This window comes from Trachurus trachurus (assembly GCF_905171665.1).
Source record: "Trachurus trachurus genome assembly, chromosome: 8".
In the NCBI taxonomy this organism is placed as follows: domain Eukaryota; kingdom Metazoa; phylum Chordata; class Actinopteri; order Carangiformes; family Carangidae; genus Trachurus; species Trachurus trachurus.
The window spans coordinates 16228442-16252875 of NC_139905.1; the positions used below are offsets into that span (position 1 = coordinate 16228442).

A 24434-nucleotide genomic window follows, 5' to 3' on the forward strand; every position below is an offset into this window, starting at 1 on the left:
ACTTGTAATCTTTCAAACTCATAGGAATTGGAAAGGTTCTCTCAGGTGGTCTAATCATTGCAGAATGTATAAATGACACTAATATTTAGTTCAGCAGGTTCTGGCAGCAGTGCACCGGCCCCACAGATCACCAGCGTAAATGCAGCGGCCCTCAGGTGCTTTGTGCATATATATTTAGACACACATCTACACTTAGAGGCAACAGGATGCATCCAGGTTTACACCCCTTATAAACCCACCAGGGCCAGGTGTGTGGGTTTAACACAGCGTGCTCCCTGCCCTCCGTTGGTTTTAAATACAACCTCCAACTTTTAATCACACAGCTTACTCTAAGTGGACCTCTTTAGACCTCCACGTATGCAAACGTTAGCCCCCATTAGATCCTTGAGTCAAAAATATCAGTCCAAAGTGCTCTTAAATTCTATTAAGGATTTAAAAAGTCTTCAGTGTGTAATAGCCCATTGTAAAGTAAAAGAACACTAAATGTGTTTTGGAGCTTATGATGTTTATCAGACGTGGTGTTTTGGAGCCCCGGGGATCACATCCAAAGGCAGATTGGGAAAAGGCCAGTCGAGTTTTAGAGAAGAGAGGGTTCTGTTTCTCCTCGCATGGCTGTGGCCTCGTCTCTCCTCCCATATTGTTGAGCATCTCTAAGTGGTCATTGCCACCAGCCATAAACTGTTATGTCCACCTGTAAACTTCAAGGACCACCTCTGTGCTGCTGCATGGCTGCCTGTATACTCTGTATGGGCCAGTTCACATCAGCCCAGGCAGAGACAAGGACTTTGTAAAATCATTCAAGGTGAAACTCATCACAGCATACTGTACAACACAAAGAAAGGGAAACAGTCAACAATTGATTTTTTGTTTTTACACTATTAGCACAGAAGTTGACAAATACATTAAAGGGTTAGTTCAGTTTTTTTTTAAGTGGAGTTGGTACAGATGGCCACTAAGTATAATATCCACAGTAGAAAGCCAAGGTCTCTGCCCCCCCCCCCCCCCTCCCCCCCACTGAGAAACACCGGCTATGAATTAGGGACAGTCAGCTGTTTGGATAAGCAGTGTGTGGAAGAGGCGGAGTGATACAGTGCGTCACAGAGCCTGTCTGCACCGAGTGAGTTGGTTAGGTCCAGATAAAAAAAAAAACTTTTTTCCGACCATCTGATGCATTGTAAATTTTTACTTTATATCATACTCTTGAACTGGTGTATTATTTTGAGACGGGACTTCTTGTAGGCTGCCAAAATACGCTGATTAATTTTCCCTCGTTCACAACCGTTTACTGCCTGTGTCTCGGTGCAGCGCGATGCGCCGGTGTTTCTCAGTGGGGGGGGGGCAGAGACCTTTCTACTGCAGATATTATACTTAATGGCCATTCGTACCTCATACAACCCCACTTCAAAAAAGCTGGACTATCCCTTTAAGACAATCTATGGTACAGCCAAATACTAAAACCAGAGATGTGTGTTTCTATGTTACAACTACATGTTAGTAGGAGTTCATTTTGCTTTCTGCATTTGCATTTTCATTCATTTTCTCTTTTTTCTCAAGCCAATGACCAACAGCATGTGAGATTCAAGGGCTGCCTCCTTTTTAAGAGTTCTAAGCAACTCCTAAAAAGAACCACTTAGTGTGCAAAAAACTTCAACAAAATGCTCAACAAGAAACATCATTCATGGCAGGTCTCAAATTGGTTGTGATTTGTTGGTGTGAGAGGATCTTTGTATTGACCAATGAAGACGCAACACACACTGCTGTGGGTTTTCCTCAAGAGTTTGGAGGCCGATGTGAAGAAATGGGCAGCAGCTGGCATGGCCCTGTCCCTCCATTTTTCTCCGGGCCTCCAGGGAGAGACAGGGCGCGTGCCAAGAGCTTTCATGTCATAAATATCTTCACTGAACGCTTCAGTGCTTTATAATTACACCTCTTTCATCTCCCCCATTTCTCTCTTTCTCTCTCACTCACACTCTAATACTACTGCCTGTTGTCACTGGTGTGTGTACGTCTGCCTCTGCAGTGAGTGCATCAGTGTGTGTACATGTACATAGTGGCTTATGTAATTTGATGGTGTTAAAAAAAAAAAAAAACGAAATCCATTGCCTTCACACTAAAAGAGCTCAGTGGGGTGAGTTGGTTGTTCCATGTGAGTAACTTTGGCTGTTTGTGCTCAACTTTAAGCTCTGGACATTAAACTGCTCACCACTTAGTCAGCCTCATAAAGCTGTTTTCCATGTTGCTGTGATATACCCATAATGAGTCCCACAACAGGGCTAGTAAACAATTGCTCCTCTGTCATCAGTGAAAATCTAATACATATTCGCAAGCTGGTTTTTGTGAGTTTGCATGTGCTTCACACACTGTGCTGACGTCTGACGAGTTACAGTTCTTCACCTGGCAGCCAAACACAAGGCAGCGCTGCAGTATACAGTATGTTGTTCACAGCAACTTGCTGCTTTAGTGGAAGCTGTTGAGAATTAGTTTTAATCTATGAACCTTTCAGTTTAAGTATGCAGCATTAATTCTGTTTAACATTCCCATTCACTGAGGTGCTGTGGAGTCCAAGCCAGCAGCAGAATAGCAGCCACTATTTCATCTCATGGCTTATTCATTAGTACAGTCATTGACACCATAGTAGCCCCAAGATGTAAAAAATCGTGCAAAAAAGGCATGAAACCTTTTTTTTTTTTTTTTTTTTTTACTTCTCACAGGTGTATATTTGCATATGACTCAGCTTTGAGCTTCTTCTGTCCTTTGACATATTTTATAACATACTGAAGCAGCAGAGGGATAGCCACAATGTCAACCTGTTGCCTTTGTTGCTGCCGGTGCTAGCAGCTAGCACCAGCCACTGTCCAATACCAACTAACATCGAATCTGCTCTGAAGAAGTAGTGCTGCTCTGCTGCTCTGTATTATAATCGTTTGCATTGTAAACACAATAATAGCTGACTCTCTCGGTAAGTAACAGTCACCACCCGCTCTTGGCAAGAAACAACATTCAGTGGCAGAGAAAACTTACAAATAGCCCCTTTAAACATATTGTACAAATGGAGTGTACATTCGGTATCCTCAGGCCATTACTCATACTGTTTCATGGATATGTGTCAACTTGCAAAACAAAGACTATTATTGTTGCCTGATTTGCCAGAATCGGCAATCTGAATTACTATCAACTGTGGCAGTGAAAATAAATCTCTTGAATCTCTTGCGGCACAAACACTGTGCCAGCCAGACCAGTGGCACACAGCTTGGAGAGCTGGGAAGTTCCCATATGTGGTGCAGTTGTTGATTATTTTGGTTATTGCAAAACCTCTCTCACCCAGACAGAGTGAGCACTCTGGATGGGCTCTCCGTGAAGTGACTTGTGTAACTCAACATACTGTGGCCCATTAAGGAACACAAAGACATGGCGGCACGCCGCGCAGTGAAAGAGCCCTTTGGTGTTAATGGCATAATGGCAGTGCTGTGTATAGAGCTAGTAATGTAAGAGATAAGATGTCTGCTGCAGAACAAATAAACAGCTGTGTTGCTGGAGTGATAAAGAAGAAGGAGGGAAGAAGGTGAAAAGCAAAACGACACCAGTGCCAAGCGGGAAGAACAACAAGCAGCTACAACAAGCAGACCTGATTTTATTTCATTAATGGCTGAAATCCCCTGAGCTAACCACATCTTTATGGGTGTTTGAGAACAATAATAGCCTGTTGCTGCGTTGTCGTCTGCGTGTGTGTAAAAAGTGAGCGAAGGAGCACATAAACTTTCCCTGTCATTCCCACGCAAATCCGCACATGTACTGTATGCATAAGCACACTTAACTTGTGAAAAGCTACATTATCATGAGGCTTACTTATATTTTCTTTTCTTAAAAAAAAAACCCTTCATGATGAGCCCAGCGCAATACAATGCAGGGCGTTGCATGAAGGTGTCTCCTCTTTCTAATTGTATCCATTCTGTGGATAATTCTACCCATTACTTCATCTTTTGGCATCACCTGATCCTCCTTTGAACATAAAACTGCTGTTTCACTGCCGTGATAGTGACTCAGATTATTATAAAAGTGTCATTATCTCTAGCTGCTACTTCCTGTGCTACACAATGGGCTATGTACTCTTGATGTGATGTCATTTGTACCAACACTGTGTGTGCACAGAGGGGCAGATTGTGAGGGCCTTGAATAAGATCAGAATGATGTCATGTCAGCAAGGATAGTATGAAAGCAATTACCAAATGGGTGTTTACATGGATGCATTTTTGCAATGTTTGCTTCATGCTCTTGCATGCATGTGCACTGTTGAGTGTGTGAGTGAAGGCACATACGCATGTTTCAGGGAACTATCTCCACATATCTCAACCATGACAGAAGCTTTGTCTCTCTCCCTAGGGTGGAGGTGAACTTCCTAGCCCCCTCGGAGTCTGCAGGGTCTCTCTGTCTCTTTCTTTCTTTCTTTTCTGCCTGTCTCTGTCAGAACAGCACATCCATTGTTAGCCTTCTGCCTTTTTATAAGGTCAGTGGGGCTACAGGTAGCGGAAAGGACAAGATTAATCACTTCATCTGGGAAAGGCAGGGAGGGGAGGCGGGCGATAGACCGAGAGATGGGAGAAATAGGTGGGGCAAAGGGGGGAGAATTAGAGGGAAGAAAGGGGTAATTGAGAGGGGAGAGGAAGAGAAAAAGTGATCGAGAGCAGACAGGGAGGAAGTTGGAGATGAAGAAAGGGAAAGAGAGACAGGTAGAAATGAGAGGAAGCAATTACCTGCGTAAGTGTCTTTGTTGTGCTCACCGATGCATCCAACGAGAGGCAGGGCACGGAGGAGAGAGGTGGTCAAGGGTAATTACCTAAACACAGGTTGGTTCGCCTTTGATCCTCTCGCCACGACTACGCAGCTCACTCTCCGTCATCCCACTCGGATGCGCGATGCATCATCATCACCCTCGTCATCACCATGACAAGAGATGAGACAGAACTTATGAAACAAAAGCTCATGACTTGAAAGTACCGGATTTTTTCCCCCCCTCCTTGTTCTTACTCTTGCTCTCGTGCCGTCGGTAATTGTTTTCCTAAACCGCATCTTATTATTTATACGTGACCGGCTGCTCTGAAACTCCCTGAATAAACAGACTCCATGCCAAGCGCAGGTGGTCACAGATGTGTGGAGAGTTGCGGCCACTCCTGCAGATGTTGCACTCTGACTAATCACCATCAAAGAGTCTGAGTTTGCGTGTCATATCACGGTGCCAGTGTGTGTGTGTGTGTGTGTGTGTTTTCATCGCGAATGCCAGTGCCTCAATATGTTGTTCTTACAGGTGTGACTGAGTGTATTGGTTGCCTGCGTAGGACCACGTGTGAAGGTCGTATCCGTTTGTGCCGAAGTGTGTCTGTGCATCTTTTAGCCACTGCTCACACACACTTCAAAGAGTGAGTATGTTTTTTTGCACATGCATGCGTGTGTGTGCGTCCTGGAGGACATGTGAGTCAGTGGCCAGCTGCATCGCACAGAGGCTACCTGTGGGTGAAGCTGGCCCCAGTCCACCGCCTTAAGTCTGCTCTTTATTCAGTGTCACATAAACAAATACCAGCAGTGCCCGTTTACCTCCAAACCACTCAATAACAGCGTCAGATCTCTCCCCCAACATCTGTTGACCTAGAGTTTTTGTGTTGTTTTTTTTACCACTTGTATGTTGTGGTGTGCACTGCGGCAAGGTGTGTTCGGCTGTGTAACGCTTTTCATTTCTAAGTGCTGCATAGTCTAGTGCACTGTCATGAGCACAGCAGACATATTCAACAACACCCACACATTATTTTGTACGAACCTGTGTGTTTTCATAGGCAATATATACTCAGACACCGACAGCCCGGCTCAAACACACACATTCAGTGACACACACACACATGCTCACACAGACACACAACCCAGAACGGGCTCAAACTTGCCCCCGCGTTCACTCAGCAGGTCTTGTATGTCTTTGATATGCCTGACCCTCTTTTATTGTTTTTTCTATATTTCTCTATAAGACGGGTGGTATGCAACTGATTAGATAGATAAATATACCCCGAAGGTGTGAGACGGGCAGAGAGGAGGAGAGGAAGGATACTGAGTTTTCTCTTGTCCCGACACATCCCAGCAGTGGAGCTCTAATCTGCCGAGGCTTCATGCATTTAAACGGCTCGATTAGGAACCGTCTATAACAGGCGCTTTCCCTGCCGGGTTGAAATGGAAATTAAGTGCTTAGGCACAGCCGTTCAGTTTGTTTGTTTTCTCAGCGCCTCTTTTAGAAGACACACGCGGCGATACGGGCTCTGATCGTGTTGTGTAACAACACAAAGTCAGGTTTAAGCCTATATGCGCTACGTATACTGACAAAATGTGCAGATGTAGGGAAAGTGGCAGAAGCTTTGTGATGTAGATTTATCCGATGATGATGATATTCTCTCCTGTTTGTTCATCGCATTTAGCAAGTGGCCTATGTTTATTCATTATGATGGTTTTAACTGAGGATTGTGGGTGTTTCGTTGGATGTGGATGATGATGGAGAAATCAGTTGTGTACTTGTCCAGGTGTGTGCGTGTGCATGTGTGTGTGTTGAGGTCATCCAGAGTTCCTAGGTTTGTATCTTTGGCTGACAGAGTGGACACAATGATGACGACTGCTCTGTCAATCCCATCATCCTCTTCCGTGGAACAAACTGTGTGTGTGTGTGTGTGTGTGTGTGTGTGTGTGTGTGTGTGTGTGTGTGTGTGTGTGTGTGTGTGTGTGTGTGTGTGTGTGTGTGTGTGTGTGTGTGTGTGTGTGTGTGTGTGTGTGTGTGTGTGTGTGTGTGTGTGTGTGTGGTACGTTTGTGTGTTTGAGAGAGTAAACAGCTCTAAAGACTGTGGTGTTATTTGTGATAATAGCAGGTATCTGTAATGACCATGTTCTCCCTCTGTCTTTCCTTTTCCTCTGCAGCGACATATTTGATGCCATGTTCCCGGTCACTCACATTGCAGGGGAAACAGTCATCCAGCAAGGTATGTATAAACGTTTTGTTTACGTTAATTCATCCAGTCATGTGTAACCTGTAGGGTAATTGTTGAAAAAAATCCTTAAATCATCACCATCATATATAATAATGAAATGGAAAATGCCATAAGGCAACATGTAAAGTGAATACCTGACAGATATCAATAGATTTGGTTTATTCCAGTCAGCTGCTTAAGAGAAAAGGAAATAATTAAGATCCTGTTCTCACTAATTACCATAGATGGATTAATAACTCAAAGAATGCATGTACTGCATTTGCCACCGAGACTCACATTCACTTTATCCTGTTACACCCATGTTTCCCTCCCTTTTCCTCTCTTTGCCTCGCTCGCACATTCCCTCAGTCTACACCAGATGTCAGGTCCCTCTCCTAACCACAGTCGTCAAAGCCTTCACTCTAGACATCCCCCGGACTTTGAAGGAACACAGAGTTTAGCGCGGCCAGACTGTGTTTTTCCAGAGCCCCCCCACTCAAACTCCTATCAAACACAGACACTGACACGTACAGTATAACCACATATTTAAAACTGTGAAAATACATTCTCACAGACAAATTCCCACTCTTAGATAATACTATGTTCACACCTGCAGAAAATCACATAGGCTACACTTGTGAAGCATGCAAACACACTCACATGGATGTGAAATGAAGGGAAACCGTCAGTGCTTGGACACACACTCGCTCAGTCACTCCCACCTACTCTTAAGTCAGCATACAAGACTATATCAGGCCTAATTTGGTGATAATAAGTCTAGCAAACTTTGCAGGGCCCCCAGCCCCAGACAGGCCATTGTTATATACGCTATATAGTGGGGGTATATATAGTGTATACAGTGCTGATGTCATTGCTAATGTCTGGACTACTGTGCAGCTTCAAGAAACCACCCATGCTACCGGCCCATCACACACTGTTTAGACACGGCAAGGAGTTATTGACTCTGAGGCTGGAGAGGTATTTAAACAAAGGGGGAATTTACTCTATCATAACATGCAAAATGGAGGATAGAGGTATTTTCATTGTAGTCTCTTGTCTAATTTACTATATCAAAATATTTTCATTGTTGTTTTTGACATGTATCCAATTTTTCAGTCATAAGATACTGGTTCTGTGGTAAAAGAAATATTGTATGGATGGGTCCAAAGTTGAAATATCAAAACTCCAACATGAAATAAGCTCGGTATAAAACACCGGGGATGTAACCTGTGTTTTCCTTTTGAGCAAAACTGAAGAACCTTAACGTTGTGTAAAACAATTACCTTGTGTGAAACGAGGCCACACTGAGTGCACAAGCCTGTGTTCGTGCGTGTGTCTATGTGTTTGTGCACACGCTGGTCAAATATTTGCCTGCACTCTCAGGCACAGGGGGATTGGAAGGGCACAAAACAAAGGCTTGAGAACCAAAGTGATAAAAGACAGGAAGAGTAGAAGAGAAGAAACACAGAGCGCACGGGAACTGAAAGAAAGATAGATGAGATGAAAGAGAGAGAGGCAGAGACAGTGAGAGGGAGATAGCAGAGGGCCAGGTTGCAGCAGGTTGTGTGTGTGTGTGTGTGTGTGTGTGTGTGTGTGTGTGTGTGTGTGTGTGTGTGTGTGTGTGTGTGTGTGTGTGTGTGTGTGTGTGTGTGTGTGTGTGTGTGTGTGTGTGTGTGTGTGTGTGTGTGTGTGTGTGTGTGTCTGGGGTCTCCTCGGACACCCATCAGACGGACAAGGGGCATTTTGTGTGACAAATAGAGCTATATGATTAACGAGCACCCTCCACTCAATATTAATTAGCCATGTGAACTCCTGTGAACTTTACACACAGGGCACTCCCAGCCTTTCAACTCTTCAGGTGAACATTCACACAAGAAAACATACACACATACACACCCTCACTAGGTACCTATGAAATGTACACACATACATACTTGTGTCATGTATATTCATGCATCGTTACCCACTTGTACCTATGAATGGAGTTGTATTCATATGTTATTGTAGGAGGTAGCTGCAGGGAGAACTTCACTGTGCTCATCATGGCTGTCGGCCCTTTTTAAGGATCTCCTCCTCAGCCCTATGTAACAGATAGCATAATTAAAGGAACACTTTGCCATTTTTCAGCCTTATCTCCAGACTAGATGCTTTTAGCAGATGTCACCCCACAAGATCTTATGGCTCGCTTCAAGGGGTTAAGGTTCACATTGAGAGCACAGCATGCTCCTGTCAGTGACACAACCAGAAAACCAGAGGTTTTAAAGTTGCAGGACTTGCATATATAACAGGTTCCCATCAGTTGGCTGGAGCTGGTAACAAATGATAAAGTGATGAAGAAACAAGTGGAAACTTGCTTCTTATCCCCTGGAACCAATGAAGCATATATAATTATTACTAAAATCATAGCTACAGTTTCAAGAAGACATTATAGAATAACCTGCATTAAAAGGGCAGCATCATGTCAAGTCATAACAAAATGCACGTTTCTTGACGATCCGAGTGTAAAATGTCCTGAAATACCCTCCGGTCACAGAATGAACTCTGTGACTTTCCTACAGCTGCAACCCTTAGGCAAAACAATTCATAATTTGCCAGGTTACAAAAAGAGAGTTCATGAAGCTACTGCCACTCATTAAGATATATTCCAGCACATAACCTTGTAAAATGATTAATTGAATTGACATTTTGATTAAATGTTGTGAAACCAAAAATAATATTTAATGACAGTTAATGAGCTGTATGAGCTGTGTAGCTGTGTATATTTATGAGGTGTTGTAGCTCTGCATGCCGAAGCGGCTCTGTTGCAGACTTTCTACTATTAAGCCACAAAAAAACAAAAAAACAGCAGCAGTGAACTCTGCTGTTGCTGCAACTTAGTGCTGGTAAGTGCTGTATTTCACAAAGATGGTGGCAGCCTATTGAAATATGGCGTACTGGAAGAGGCAGCAGCATCTTTGACACTGGGTCTGGCCTGGAGCTTTTAGAGGCTCTCAATATATAAAGACCTCAAGACCAGACATTAAAGACCATGAGACAAGACTTTCTGAACTGTTTCTGTTTTTTGTTTTGTTTTTGATAGCACTAGAATATGAAGAAGTGAGAGTGTGAGAAAATATGTGCCTGTGTGTCTTTAATGTGTACGTTTCAGGATATTCAAATCCCAACAAGCTCTCAACGTATTATTGTCCTCCAGCAGAAAAAAACTGTGGACCAGCTGTTTGACAGATCATTTTAATCTCTTAATCCACAGAGTTTGTTCCTCACTTTGGTTTAATGGTTTAAAAATCCACCTTTGAGAACTTAAGGAGGAGGTGGAAGCAACAGGAAGAATAAGCTTTCCTGTTGGTTCAAAGCCAGGTATTTTTTTCCTGTTCTCTCACAAACTCCCATTTCTCCTCTTCTCTTCCCTCCAGGCGATGAAGGAGACAACTTCTATGTGATTGACCAAGGTGAAGTGGACGTAAGTGGCCGACATGGAAACACAAGCACATGTTCATTCAGCCTCATTCGTTCTGCCTTCAGAGCAGTTTCTCTCATTATCAGTGAAATGGATTAAACAAACCATCTCAAATAGATCAGTATTTTTTTTTAAAGGTAAGGCCATAAGGATTGTGAATCAGTGGGAAAACCCAGCCTGCTCCACTCATATTCCAACAATGTTTCTTTGTAACAATGGACAGGTTGTATCGGATTGCCCCCATGTTTTGTTCTCCTCAAAGTTCGGTTCCACTCTGATGACAATCTGAACGCGGCGGTGTAGAGTCCAGTGCTCTGTGAAGGCCGCCACACTGAGAACGTATTTTGTCTTAGCAAGCCTGACACAGAGTGATAGAGTTAAGTGGGCCGATAAAACAGGAGCTGACGGAAAGTTAAACAGGAAGTGACCTTATCGGCTTACGGCGGTGAACACAGAGACAGGGAGTAAGAGGAGAGAGCAGCAGATTGGCGAGGCTGGTCGAGCGTGCCGGTGCAGTCAGCCCACCTGAGACGCACATAAGAGGAAGTGTGCAGATACTGCCAGTGGAGATGATGCTTCGATAGACAAAACCAACCCTTTTTTAACATAGTTTAGATAAGTCAAGAGGCTAATTTCTATGTAGGTCTTGGAGAAACGATTGTGTGCCTTGATAATGTTCGACAGAAGGTTATTGCACACATCCACTCTCTAAATTTAGGACAAGTTCAAGATAGGAAATTCAGTAGAATTTCAGGAAAAGTGAGGGTAGCTATCCATAAAATCAGCCATAGCTCCAGAAATAGTTTCGACTGAAAAAGAAACATCTGGAATCTACCTGATGAAACGTTGCCTGTTCAGTCCAATAAAGTTTGGATGTTGTCATACAAAACGCAGATAATCTCTGACGTTTCTTTCCATGATTTTTTCTTTTCTTTTCCCCTCCTTCAGTGCAAGGTGGTCTTGTGCAACATCTGATATTCACAGTATGATAATCGTACTCTGACAATAGGCGCTTTTTAGTGGTTGTTTTTGTTTTTACCAGTTAGTGTGTTGAAACACTTGGTCTAGCTGAGTCAGAAACAGCCTATTCTTCTACCACAAGATCTTCACAACTCGCTCTGAGCCGTGTAACCTCAGCTCCTCCAGTGTGTTAAAACTGGGGGTGGTCTGATCCCGGCTGGCACCTCAACCTCTCTCCGTCTGCCATCGCCAAATCCGAGGCGTCTGCTCACACACCCTGTCGGCCTGCATCCAAGCTGGGGGGAGAAGATCCCTGTCCTCTGCCTCACCTCCACCCAAACCCCATATGCTCATCTGTGTCTCCTCCACCTCATCCCACCATCCATCCATCCCTCTATCTCTCCAGACGGCTGCTGCATCCAGCCGAGCTTCTCGAAGCGTAGACATGTCTCTCATTAGACAGGGGGTGTAAATCTGCTGGCATCACATAAACAGCCTGAAAGCTGACAACCACTGCCACTGATGTAAACACCCCATAATGTACTCACTGGGAGACATTGGCCTGTATTCACATGGATACGCCAAAAAGGAAAAAAAATGAAACCCCTCAATCCGAAATGCAACAAACCAAATGGAACTAAATACTGTATATAAACAATTATTGAGAGTCTTTTATCTCAGATGTTTATATTTAATTTTGTGAAAAAAGGGTTTGAAGATGATTCACTGTCGTTCTTAACGCTCTGTCACACACACTGACACATTTTGCGGGAAAACACACACTCCGAGTAACCATAAACAGATACACAACGACACAGCCTGCTCATCCACCTTCCAGTGCTTGTGATTTGTTTGCTTCTTAATTACCACCAGGCGTTCACACTTTGCTGTAGATGTTTGTCTGCTGAAAAGGCAGTGACAGCTGTGAGACAGCAGACATTTTTCAAGGCTTGGATCATTTCAGTCTTTTTCACCATGAACTCTGTTTTACCTTCTCCACACTGCTGACTCAATACAGTACAAGTGTTTCCAGTTTCGCTCCTTATCTACCACCTTCTCTGCGATTCCGTGTAGATTCACTCTCGCAAACCTGGTTCAGGTTTAATCAGATGAAACAGCTCTTTACTTGCCTCTGACCAGGAGATGCGTGAAAGTGTGTGTGAAACCTAATGGCATCACATACACAACAATGAAGACAGGACAAAAACTTTTATGTCAGGGGAAACTTGAGGATTAGATCGAGAAACTGTGTAGGAAAAAAAAATCACTATTAACTGGATGCTCTGGTCAACATCCATATAATTGTTCTTCTCGGTTGAACATAACCGTAGCCAGCAATCTCTATCTCTCTCTATCTCTGAAGCCATCCCAGTTTTTAATGAAGGATGAGTCCCTTGTCATCCATCTGAGCCTTGGATAATGGTTTCCAACAATCCTGTCAATTCACAGCAGCCACCGGAGGCATAAACCTTCCCTCCCCTCATTTCTCTCTGTTATTAAGTCAACAAGATAGTGGATAGTGTGTCAACAGGTGAAATGGTAACGGCCCTAGAGACAACCTGAATGAGTCTCAATAAGGTTGAATTGTCTGTGGAACTATAGTGGCTGGCCTGAATACAACTGTGCATGTGTACGTGCATTTGCAAGTGACCAAACACAAGTGTGTGTATGTGCTTTAGATCTGAGAGAGAAAAAAAAGACAAAGTCTTCAACAGCTTTCTGTCCTCCATCACTCCCAAATCAAAGGAAAGACTCAAACAAGACAAGACTGAGGAAATAAAGGGGATAGATGGAGAGATAAGAGGGATCGAGAGCCTTTTAGAGGGTCTCATCTGTGGGCTTAGTGGGGATCAAATGCGTAGGGACAAGCCTAGTCAGCACATCAAGGAGCCTGAAAACTGAGGAGGGGGGGCAGAAGGTGCTGGGAAGGTGTCACGGGATGAATAGAGAGAGATTGAAAAGAAGTTCTGGTTGACATTCTTCATGATAATAACCCATCCCTCTGTTTCATGTTCTGTCTGCAGGTGTATGTGAATGGCGAGTGGGTGACCAGTATTGGAGAAGGAGGTAGTTTTGGAGAGCTGGCGCTGATTTATGGAACTCCCAGAGCTGCAACCGTCAAGGCCAAGACGGATCTGAAGCTGTGGGGCATCGACCGAGACAGCTACCGGCGCATCCTCATGGTACGAGTTGTTTCCCTTCAAGCCCCCAGCACACATTACACCTCAGGCTTATCATTCTGGAACGACCTGGTTGGTGCACGGAGAAGGGAAAGATTACAGTACTGCAGAGGTGAAATCTCCAATCAGCTTTTTATGATAACTTTAGTGTTGGCCCAATACATTTCACTCCCCGTGGCTCTTTCCATCCCTTCTATTTCTATTGCTACCCTTAGGTGGTAGAGAGCTAATATTCTCTGTTCAAAGAGCCTACAGAAGGCCATAATACACATACGCATTATATTAACATCAAAATTAAGCCTGTAACTTAGATGCCTTACTCTTACATATGCTCACATGCACTGCGATCGAGTAATCGTATATCATACGAGTCAGTGCCTTGCAATTTGGCACCTGATTTTGATTACGCTGCTCACTGTCTACTGTAATTCCCAACGGGTTGTGGTTCAGCCCATAAATCTGTTTCTTCCAAGAGCAGGTAACCCGAGATCACATTACAAGCAGCAGACAAGTAACTTTGAAAGGTGTTTCCTATTAACATTATTGCATCAGGTCAAGTGGTTAAATCTACCTCAGATGAAAAATGTCATACATTTTGCCATTCTTCTAGTTTTCTAGAGTGTCTTTTTGTTTAGTTTCAGTCATATCAGTACAGCCACCCACGGGCAAAGAAAGTATTAGCTGCTTACCAAATGTTTAACAAGTCTGCCACCATCAGATGTAAAAGAAAAAAAAAGATTAAAAAACAACAACAACAACAAACAAGACTTAAACATTGGCACCAACAGAAACCACACTAAGCAGCCACTGTTATAATAAAAAAACCCACTGTAGTAGTCTCTCTATGCTTTTATCATCTGTGGTCCTTTACTTGCAATATTTTCTCCCACTCAACCACTTAAAACTCCTTAAATACTTAATACACTTTCAGTTTTTTTTACACAGGAGTGTAGCCTCCCATTTTAATATCTCTTTAGGTCTAATTCTAGATTTAAAAAAAGGGTAAAAAAAAAAAAAAAAAGGAAAAGTGTGTGGGAGGGAGTGAGGGTTACAGAGGAGAGAGAGAGGGTCGACTCTAATGCCTCTACACACACGTCCCGCTCCAGGAGCTTATCTAGCAGGAATGTCTAAATGTTTAAACTGGAAACACAAGGTGCTCTGCCCTCGCTGTCATACCGCTCACAGATACACACACAATTTGGATGTTGCTAGAATGACTAATTACTCTCTCTCTCTCTCTCTGTGTATGGGTCTATGTGTGTGTGTGTGTGTGTGTGTGTGTGTGTGTGTGTGTGTGTGTGTGTGTGTGTGTGTGTGTGTGCAAGTCTCAAGTCTCCTTTCCCAATTAAACACTTCCTCAAATGTTCCTAATAAACGAGACAGCCTCCAATTAACCTCCCCAGCACCTGTGGGGCTCTAAGCCGTCAGAAGCGCTGCAGATTCTGCTCTGTGGTGTCAGACAGTCAGAACCCACAGAGATGGAAGAAGATTTGTTTGTTTCAGCTCAGTGTAAAGTTGGCACTGACCTGCCCAGCACTCATGTCACCTCTTAAGCACATAGTTTAACTGAGGGCACAGTCTGCCCTGGTAACCTTTCTTTGAGAGCATTCTCTCTCTCTCTCTCTCTCTCTCTCTCTCTCTCTCTCTCTCTCTCTCTCTCTCTCTCTCTCTCTCTCTTTCTCTCCCTCTCCCTCTCTCCACCTCTCATTCCTGTGTTTCTTCCAGCAGCAGCAGCAGCAGCAGCAGCAGCAGCAGTAGTAGGAGGGGAGACGGGGTGAAACAGAATTCAATTATGTGAACCTGTAGTTAATTATTGCTGTCAATGATTTGTAAAGCTGTTTTTATATAGTGTGGTATTCTGGCAGTGTTTTAGGCCAGCACAGTGAGCATTATCTCTCTCTCTCTCCCTCCCTCCCTCCCTCCCTCCCTCCCTCCCTCCCTCTCTCTCTCTCTGTGTGTGTGTGTGTGTGTGTGTGTGTGTGTGTGTGTGTGTGTGTGTGTGTGTGTGTGTGTGTGTGTGTGTGTGTGTGTGTGTGTGTGTGTGTGTGTGTGTGTGTGTGTGTTTCCCTGTAAAATTATGCCTGTGCCTGTAGCTCATTACTTAGGAGCTCGGGAAGGTGCTCTGCCGCTATCGTCGTTTTCATTGTTTCCACATCTGCTTCTCTCCTGCCCGGCGTCTCAGCCGCATCTCCACCATCTGGAGATAGTAAAATGAATGACTGTGATTTGACTGAATAGTTTGATGCAAACAGGTCGACACCATCTCTGCAACTAGTTTAATGAAAAGGACAAATATTTGACATATTTTTCTGTGGTTCATATCGTTTTGAGTTGAATATGTCAGTTTTTGGCGTCAGAACTTTTTTTCGTTTTTCACAATTCTTTGATCTCACATGGATTAAACAATCACTTAATTAAGTAACGGGCTGATTATAATTGTCTTGAGCAAATGCTATTAAACACATCACTGTCAAGTCAAATCAGAGCAAAGGAAGTAAATCCCTCAGAACCACCTCATCTCCCACCTCCTCATCTCCTTCTTATCCTGAAGTGCATCTAGTAAACAAAGTGTAATACCAGTCACTGTGATAAATACACTCTCTCCATTGTGTTGCCGGTAGTCACACAATACCCTCCTTGTTGTGTCATCTTGGTATTTCAACACACACAGCCATTAACCAACTAACAGACCACTGTCAACTGTCAAGTAGCACACAGGACAAGAGGAGACAAGGAGAAATGAGGAAGGATGTGTGTGTATGTGTTTCACATTGGACAGAGATGAAGGTGATGGGGACGGGGCAGAAGGCGCGGTTGGTTTAGTCTGGCTTCGCTCCACACCTTAACACTTTGATGATTCCACCTCAAAGACAGCGAACAGACACAGAAGCCGGTTCATCTTTAACCGCAGGAGGAGCAAACACATCGGGGCCAACACATGAAACATGTGCTCAGGCCCTCCCAAGTCGGCAGGGAGAATCATGACAGATGCAGATAAAAAAAAGAAGGCAAAGAGAAAAAAGATGTGAACCAACAATATAAATGATAACATGAAATTTTATATTCAGATATTTAGAAAAGTATCATTTTTCCCCGGTAAACCTTGACGTTGCTGACATGGCTCCGGCCCACCCAGCCCTCCGTCCTCCCGCCACATAAATCAGACCTTCTGTATAATGTAATGTTACGTACGCATAGTAAGCCTTTAAGCTTAGCAGGCCTGTCTGAGGAGCTGTATGGAAGTCAACTCAACATCTCTGTGAAAGGACGGAGCATGCGTGTATCTGTGTGTGTCTATAGGTGTGTGCGCGAGATTGTGTTAAAAGTAGAGTATACATGTGTGACTGTTTGTATTTGCTTGCTTAATGAGCATGAAGTTTCGTCTCTGCAGAGACAGCAACGAAACATAAGTGGCAGAACTAAAAACAGACTGCGTTCCACACACACACACCGTCTCTCTCTCTCTGTCTCTCTGCACACACACACACACACACACACACACACACACACACACACACACACACACACACACACAGATACATGCAGACTCAAGTCGTTTATCCAGGAGGGAGGCCATGCAGGCTAGAATTCCTTTAATCAAGTTGTTTACGATTTTGAGTTTGACGTTGACTCACTTGGGAACATTTTCTCCCCTTTTAAGACAAAATGTGAAATTATATGAAATTAGAGGCAGCAGCGGGACTCAGGCACTTATGCACTAAAGACACCCCAAGCCTCAATATATCATTTCCATATGCAAAGGCTGACACAGGGCGGACAAGATCGTCTCTCCTCACTCTCTCTTTTTCTCATTACGTTCCCGCTCTCGCTGAGTGGCTCTTCGCATTGAAGGAAGGGGGGGAAAAAAGGAAAAAAATGCAGTTAGGGAAGGGGTCCTCTGGGTCCAGACTTGTCAGGAAGCACCTGATGTTCATGGCAGAGGCAGAGTGGGGAAAGTCCCCTGCCTGGTGGGTGGGGTGGGCCACACACACGGAGACACACATGCATTGAACATTACCACACAGCTCATACGTACATACCCCCATAAGTCTGACCCCATGAACTATGATCGAGTAATCATATATTATCCTGTAGTGTGGACAGTCTTCAAATGTTTCCTTCAATTTTGAGCCAGCCAGTCCCTCTGTTCCACATGATGCAAAAGGAAAATGTAAAGCTGTTTAATTCAGTCCAACACAGATTATACATGGTAAGACATAATGGCACAGAAATTGTAATGAATGGGTTAATCAACTTCAGATATACTAAGTGTGAAGAAAATGCACCGCTGTCTGTCATTTAAAATGCTTCCAATTTGAATCATGTGACAACAAAGTGAAGCTATTGACACTCCTTCTTCGTAGCAGCGCCTCAAAGCAGTAATTATTCAAATTAGTTCAGATTAGGACTTGAGAAGAGGCGTTTTCTAAAGCAAGGCTTGGAAGAATATGGAAAAATACTAATTGCTAGAAATCACAGAAGAGAAAATCATATGTTATGGTACCAAATTGCAAATAAAACCCGTGAAAGCAGGACGTCATGATCGCAGTGTTTTGCAGACTCACCACAATTATAGATTTACCATAGATATGCAGAGTTACTGTACAGTTTCAATGAGAGTGGGCCCATGTGAATGTATCTCCTCTGTTTCCTTCACAGGGTAGCACACTGAGGAAGAGAAAGATGTACGAAGAGTTCCTCAGCAAAGTCTCCATCCTCGGTGAGTGTGTATGCATACGTGTATGCGGATTATAGTGTATTAGTGTTACAACCCTTGGTTTGTTTCTCCTGTTTTTATGAATATGCTATAAGCATGATTGGCTTCGCACGTGTATGCCTTGTTACGTATTAATATTCAACACCGGGTCAGAGAGTCCAGAGGGCAGGCACTTAAATCTGCTGAGAGCACTATACTGTATACTGTAGATTAGCCCACATAAACACAGACGCACATAGTCACACAAGGCCCACAGCTGAGTAAGGTCTGTGTGTACAGTCCTAATCTTCTGTTCATACTAAAGCCAGTCACACTCTGCATTGTCGCCGTGTGGACAATTAAAGAGTAGGGAGTTAAGCTAAGCCTCCTCTTTTTTCCCACTGGAATTTGGATAACACCAGCCTGCACAGGCCATTGAGTTTGGAGAAACGGCGAATGAGATTCATTCAGACTTCCCAAACGAGTTGCAATTGGAACTGACATCTCATCCCTTTCCACTTGATCGTGTGTGTGTGGTGTATAGAGTAAGGCCATGCCCCCTGTACAGAGTTATTAGCTGGCTGAGTAAACACACACACTCAATTCAGGTCTTAGGAGAACGTCTCTGCAAGGTCCGCTCTCTTTTCATTCACCTCCTTTCTTTCCGCGCCTCCCTTTCTGACAGCCTTGTCGAGGCCTGCATTCAAGCGCCCGCCTCTCTCTCCCAAGTGCTTTTTCCTCTCTTCATTCCTCTTTCTGTCACTCTGCCTCTCCGCTCTACCTCTTTGAATTGGAGGAGGGGTAGGGGGCGGCAGTGTTTTTGTTTGTCTTAGATTTTCTAGATAAGCACGAAATTGGGTACAAGCCCTTGATGTCGCGGAGTGAAGAGAGGAGGCGGAGGCGGGCGCAGGGGGGGGGGAAACAACATGTTCTTTGTCACACAAACACACATACAGGATTCAACATCCCCAACTGGGTGTAAAACATATGTGTGTGTAGCAAGGTGATCCAAGTGGGTGCAGGCCCTGCGAAGCGTGAAATGTAGGTTCTTTAGTCAGCACATTTGTGTATCACGTTACCTGCCGAGCTGTTAAGGATCACCTCCGTGGGACCTGCTGCCTTTAGCTCGCAGCCAGACAGAGGACATCCATCTGGGGGCCCGGCCGGCAGACACCGTGGCCCCAACGGAGGGGACACTGGACACCTCCAAGCCACCAGACTTCACCTTAGTTAATCCTAAGTACATACACATTTAGACACATACACACACAAATAGACACACTGGGATCAGTTACCGAGCACGACAGCAGACAATAGTCTCAGACAAAGCGGTCCTGCAATAGTTTTATGCCTCTAACTCATGCTTCAGTCAAATCAAAACACTGAATCATCCTTTCATCTAGACAAAGCTAAAGATTAGGAGCGTTTTCACTGCAGATAAGCCACATTCCACATGTAGATGTATAGACTGTTAAAATGAGGCAACGGTAATCTGCTGGATTGTGAAAGGAGGATGAGCTCATTTGGTGAATCTTTTATGTGGAGATATTTTGTTATTAGTGGATCTTCTTTCTATAAATACCATCTCGGCTCCTTTGGTTGGAACATTTTTCCCAGCGAGATGTGTGACCGTCTGTGTTTTTGGTTTCTGTGTGAATACCAACAGCCTCTAGAAATATCCTTAGCTAACCACGTCACTGTATGTGTGGTTGGATAGTCGGAAAGACAGCTGTCGCCACTGGCTCTCCAGACAAACAAAAGCCAAAAACATAGACTGTATCACAGGTATTAGCAATATTCATTCACAACCTTTTACTGATGTAGATGCTCTGGGGCCTCTGTGAAGCTTTTGTGCCGCTGTGTGTTTTTTGTTGTTGTCTTTGAATTTTATTGCATTTTATCTTTGCTGTAAAGCACTTTTATCTTTGAAAAGTGTTATATAAATAAAATGTACTTACTTTACAAATAGTCAATTATTTTACTCTTTTTTTTTTTTTTTAGATTTTTCAAAATGGAATTTATGTACTTAAGCCATAAGAATAAATATCTAGTGCAGAGTTCAGTAATGGTTGAATCTGAATAAGTTTTAATAATATATTGGGTTATATAACTTAGCTTTATTAAAGCAAATCCATCCAATTATAAGTCCATGTCCCTCGAGTGTAACTGAGACATATCTTACAGTAACAGAGGGGAAACATTCAGCAACAGCACCACACCCCCAGAATCAGTGGAGCTGAGGTCTTACAGTTTAAAGGTGTTTTAAGGCCACGGTCGGTGCACCATGGTGGGAGGGAGGAGCCGGGGGAATCTGAGATGTAGCGGGTCCCCGATGAATGGATGAAGTAGCCTGAGGCAGGAATTATCATTCACACCAAATTAACCAGACACCATGAAACACTCAGCTGTAAATATGCTGTTACACTTATGAGTGTAATTAGCGCTCTGGTCTTACTGATCCGCACGTGTTGTCCATTCACAGAGTCCTTGGATAAGTGGGAGCGTTTGACTGTGGCCGATGCCCTGGAGCCCGTCCAGTTCGAGGACGGAGAGAAGATCGTGGTGCAAGGAGAACCTGGTGATGACTTCTTCATTATCACAGAGGTAAGGGTTTGTGTGTGTGTGTGTGTGTATGTGTATGTGTGTGTGTGTGTCTGTGTGAGAGGAGAGAATCTGTCACATTTCCTGTAAGCTGCACGTGTTGACGTGTGGGAGCCCGGGACTGAGTACGTGTCGTCAGGTGGGCGCAGGGGTTGATGTACATGTCATCACGCGGAGACGTTGGTGGGCTCTTAGCTGAGATCGGAACAGATCCTAGTTTATTGCCATCAGCAGACAGACTCCCCGATGGCGCTCCCCTGTCCTGGCCCTCAAAAACTATTACCGTGCAAAAGAATAGCCGCCCCCGCCCCAACACTGCTGGCTTTGTGGAGCCGGGGCCCCTGCCGCAGCTTCATGAAGGGCCCCCTGCCTGTCATCCTACCACACTTTTGATTAACTCCATACTTACACAGCTTTCGTCAGGGTCAAGTCAAGAGGGCTCTGTGAATTGGGGCGGGGGTGCAATCTGCTGCCGTTCTGTCCTTGCCTCCTACTTTCCCCTCTTACCCTCAGATTTACTTGAAGGTTAGTCCGTCATTCTCACATGCCAGTTCCTATGTCTGTCCAGTCCAATCTATGTCCACCTAATGCTAAATCACAGGAGGTTTCCAAATGATGTATTGCTCTCTGTGCAGGTTTTTCCTCTCCTTTACAACACAACACTCCCCATCTCCTCTCCATCCTCCTCTCATCCATCGAGGCACTCCTCTCTTAAAATATCCACATTGCAGCCCTTAAGCCTAAAGTCCTGGCTTAAAACTTTATGGATGTTCACATCCATGTTGTGTCAACACTGTAGCAGTTGAGGCTCTTTTAATGTATAACCCTCAGTCTGTCCAACTTAGCGTGTGTTTTACTTGCAAAAAAACACTGAAGGCAAAAGGCTCAAAGCTCTTAAACCAGCAGGAGCTGAATGCAACTGCAGTAAAGCCCTGGAGGAGCATAACCAGGGAGAAAATGTTGGCAGGAAGGAACTGACTTTAAGAATTTAGATACAAATGTAAAAATGTAAAAGGGTAATAATGTGTTGATGCAAGTTCCTTTTAACAGCACTATTTTTTTTATTTTATACTGGCCCTTGGCTCGACCCACAGTTTAAACCAGTCGCTGGAAATGAATCAGCTCAGAGTCGCAAGCTGAACTGGCTCTTCTAACAGTGACCACTTTTGGTTAAGGAATAATAAAGTTAGATTTGCATAAAGCAAAAGGTACATTTTAAACAATTAAAAAAAAATGCAGTTAATTTGTGATTAGTCGCGATTAATTATGGACACTCATATGATTAATCCTGAATAAATGGTTTAATTCACTGACACCCCACTTCCTACACGGCTTAACTGATGATAACTTTTAGACTCCCTCTCAAATCAAAGCAAGTCAGTGTAACTCTTACTCAAAAGCATCAACTGTGGCCACAAGTAACATTAAAGTGTCATAAATTAAGATGTCTGACTCGGCAAAGTGTATTGTACAGAAATATATACAAATTATACTCAAATACAAACTTAAACCACCATTAGCCAAGTGAGGCTACAGCAGTAAACAGAGTGTATTGTCTTGACAACAGATGTGTTTTAACACTTGTAATTAAAAGTATTGAAATGTTTGAAGTGCAATGTTTGAAACTCTTCAGACTTTGAACTTGACAGTTGATTCCTGATTTTATGCTAGACTAGAAAGCCAAACAACAAAAATGCTTCCCTATCCAAATATTTATATATTGCACCTCACATTATCTGACCAGTGTTGGTCAAGTTTGAAGCCTCCTGAAGCTTCAGAAAATCCTTTAAAAGCAGTTTGAAATGCAGAAACTGAATCCAGTTGGGGTTTAGGACGCAAATAGAGCAGTTAGCACTGCATGACTCATCAATCTGAAACTTTTTACATCCCAGAGAGGAGAAAGGCAGAAATATGCAGAAGAATCTGGGGGATTACAGGATGGAGAGATGGAGGAGGCAGAGGAGAAGGAGGAGAAATGGGAAGGAAACCAGCAAATTCCAGTTTGCCATGTGGCATATTAGATACTGTGAGGCTCATCTTTTCTCAAAACACCCACACTCATCACTGAGGAGGAGAGGCAGAGTCTCTCCTGAACAAACATATCCTTTATTGTTTACCCCACTGCGGCTTTTTCTTTAATACCATCAGCCAACAGCAGTATATCTCCCTTTAATCCCTTCCTCCTGTCCATCTTTCATTCTCCAATAAGCTCTCTCTGTCACCCTGTCCCTGCCTTGCTCTCCGTCTCTCCGGGCCTGACTTTCCCAGAGCAGGGTGGACTGTGGTGGAATGTGTGTTGCCGACTTTCACACGGGGTCAGGAGACCCAGCCTCCCGGGAGGGAGACGAGAGAGAGAGACAGAGACAGAGACAGAGACAGAGAGAGGGAGAAGGATGAGTCAACAAGAGCAGGGAGGGACATACGGCGAGAGACGAGGCTGAGTCAAAAAGGACCACATGTAAAGGGGGAGAGAGAGATTTCATGTCTGTCACAAAGTAAGATCAGGCTCATCACAGCTTGGAGCACATCCTCCTCCTGTAAGTCTTTTTCTTCAGGTGCACACAACTCGTTTCTTTTGATCAAACCACCTTTGTTCCATCAAAACTCTCCCATTTCTCCTCCTCCTCCTCCTCCTCCTCCTCCTCCTCCTCCTTCTCCATCTTCTTCTTGTCCTGTATCTTCTCACTCTCTTTTGTTGTTTCTGCGGTTTTCGGAGCATCAACCAAACACAAACCCCACAATCACTAATTACATGCTGCTGATGGGGAGGATTTACAAAAGGGAGGTATAGAGACATCACTTTCTTTGCTTGCCTGGGGGAATGGGGCCCTAATGAAAAGTGACATGTTTACATTTTTTCTCACACTGTACAAACAAGCCTTTACAGAACTCGGGGGTCCGTGAGGACTCTGCCTCACCTTCCCTTCTATCAACATCCCTACCCTCCCTTTTTCAGGGCTTATGCATCTGCACACTGTTTTCTTCCTCATGCCCATACACTCACACTCAGCTGCATGTCTTCTGTGCCCTGCAAAGGTGTCGAGGGAGGGATTAATAAACTTGTGAAAAATCAAAGAGGACAGAAGTGTGGAGGATGTGCTGTTCCTCTGTGTGTAAAAGCAGTAATATTAGATTAAATTAGATTAGATGTACTTTATTCATCCCACCGTGGGGAAATGTAGTTGTTACATCAGCCAAGTTAAGAAAGAGTCAGCTATTAAACTTACTATCTGTCTCTATGTTAACCAAGAAACATTTCCAACACACTTTTTCCCTGATTAAAATGACTTAGAAAAAAGTCAGACCAACTATCTCTCCCCTAATCTTTTCAACTTGCATGCACCTTTATCAATAAATCAATTGAAATAAAAAATAATAATCACACAAGATTTGAAGATTATAAAATATGCAAATTTTACTATTTAATAAATAACCATAAATAAGTGGAGGTGAGTGCATCTCGTGCTATCAATGGCCATAAGTTAAGTCAAGAGCAGAGTGTTTTGAGTCATACACAATTCATCATTTGCTTTTCATTTATATTTAAC

At 43.7% G+C, this 24434-nt stretch overlaps 1 protein-coding gene across 1 annotated transcript in view; it reads left to right on the forward strand.

Annotated features, from left to right (window-relative positions):
• The window catches only part of prkar1b (protein kinase, cAMP-dependent, regulatory, type I, beta), a 61578-nt gene that overhangs the window by 31144 nt on the left and 6000 nt on the right, over positions 1-24434 (forward strand). The window contains exons 6-10 of the mRNA XM_083976583.1: positions 6943-7004; positions 10406-10452; positions 13434-13592; positions 18249-18309; positions 20768-20889. Of these exons, the coding sequence (XP_083832709.1) occupies positions 6943-7004; positions 10406-10452; positions 13434-13592; positions 18249-18309; positions 20768-20889 (451 nt within the window). The remainder of the gene's footprint in view (positions 1-6942; positions 7005-10405; positions 10453-13433; positions 13593-18248; positions 18310-20767; positions 20890-24434) is intronic.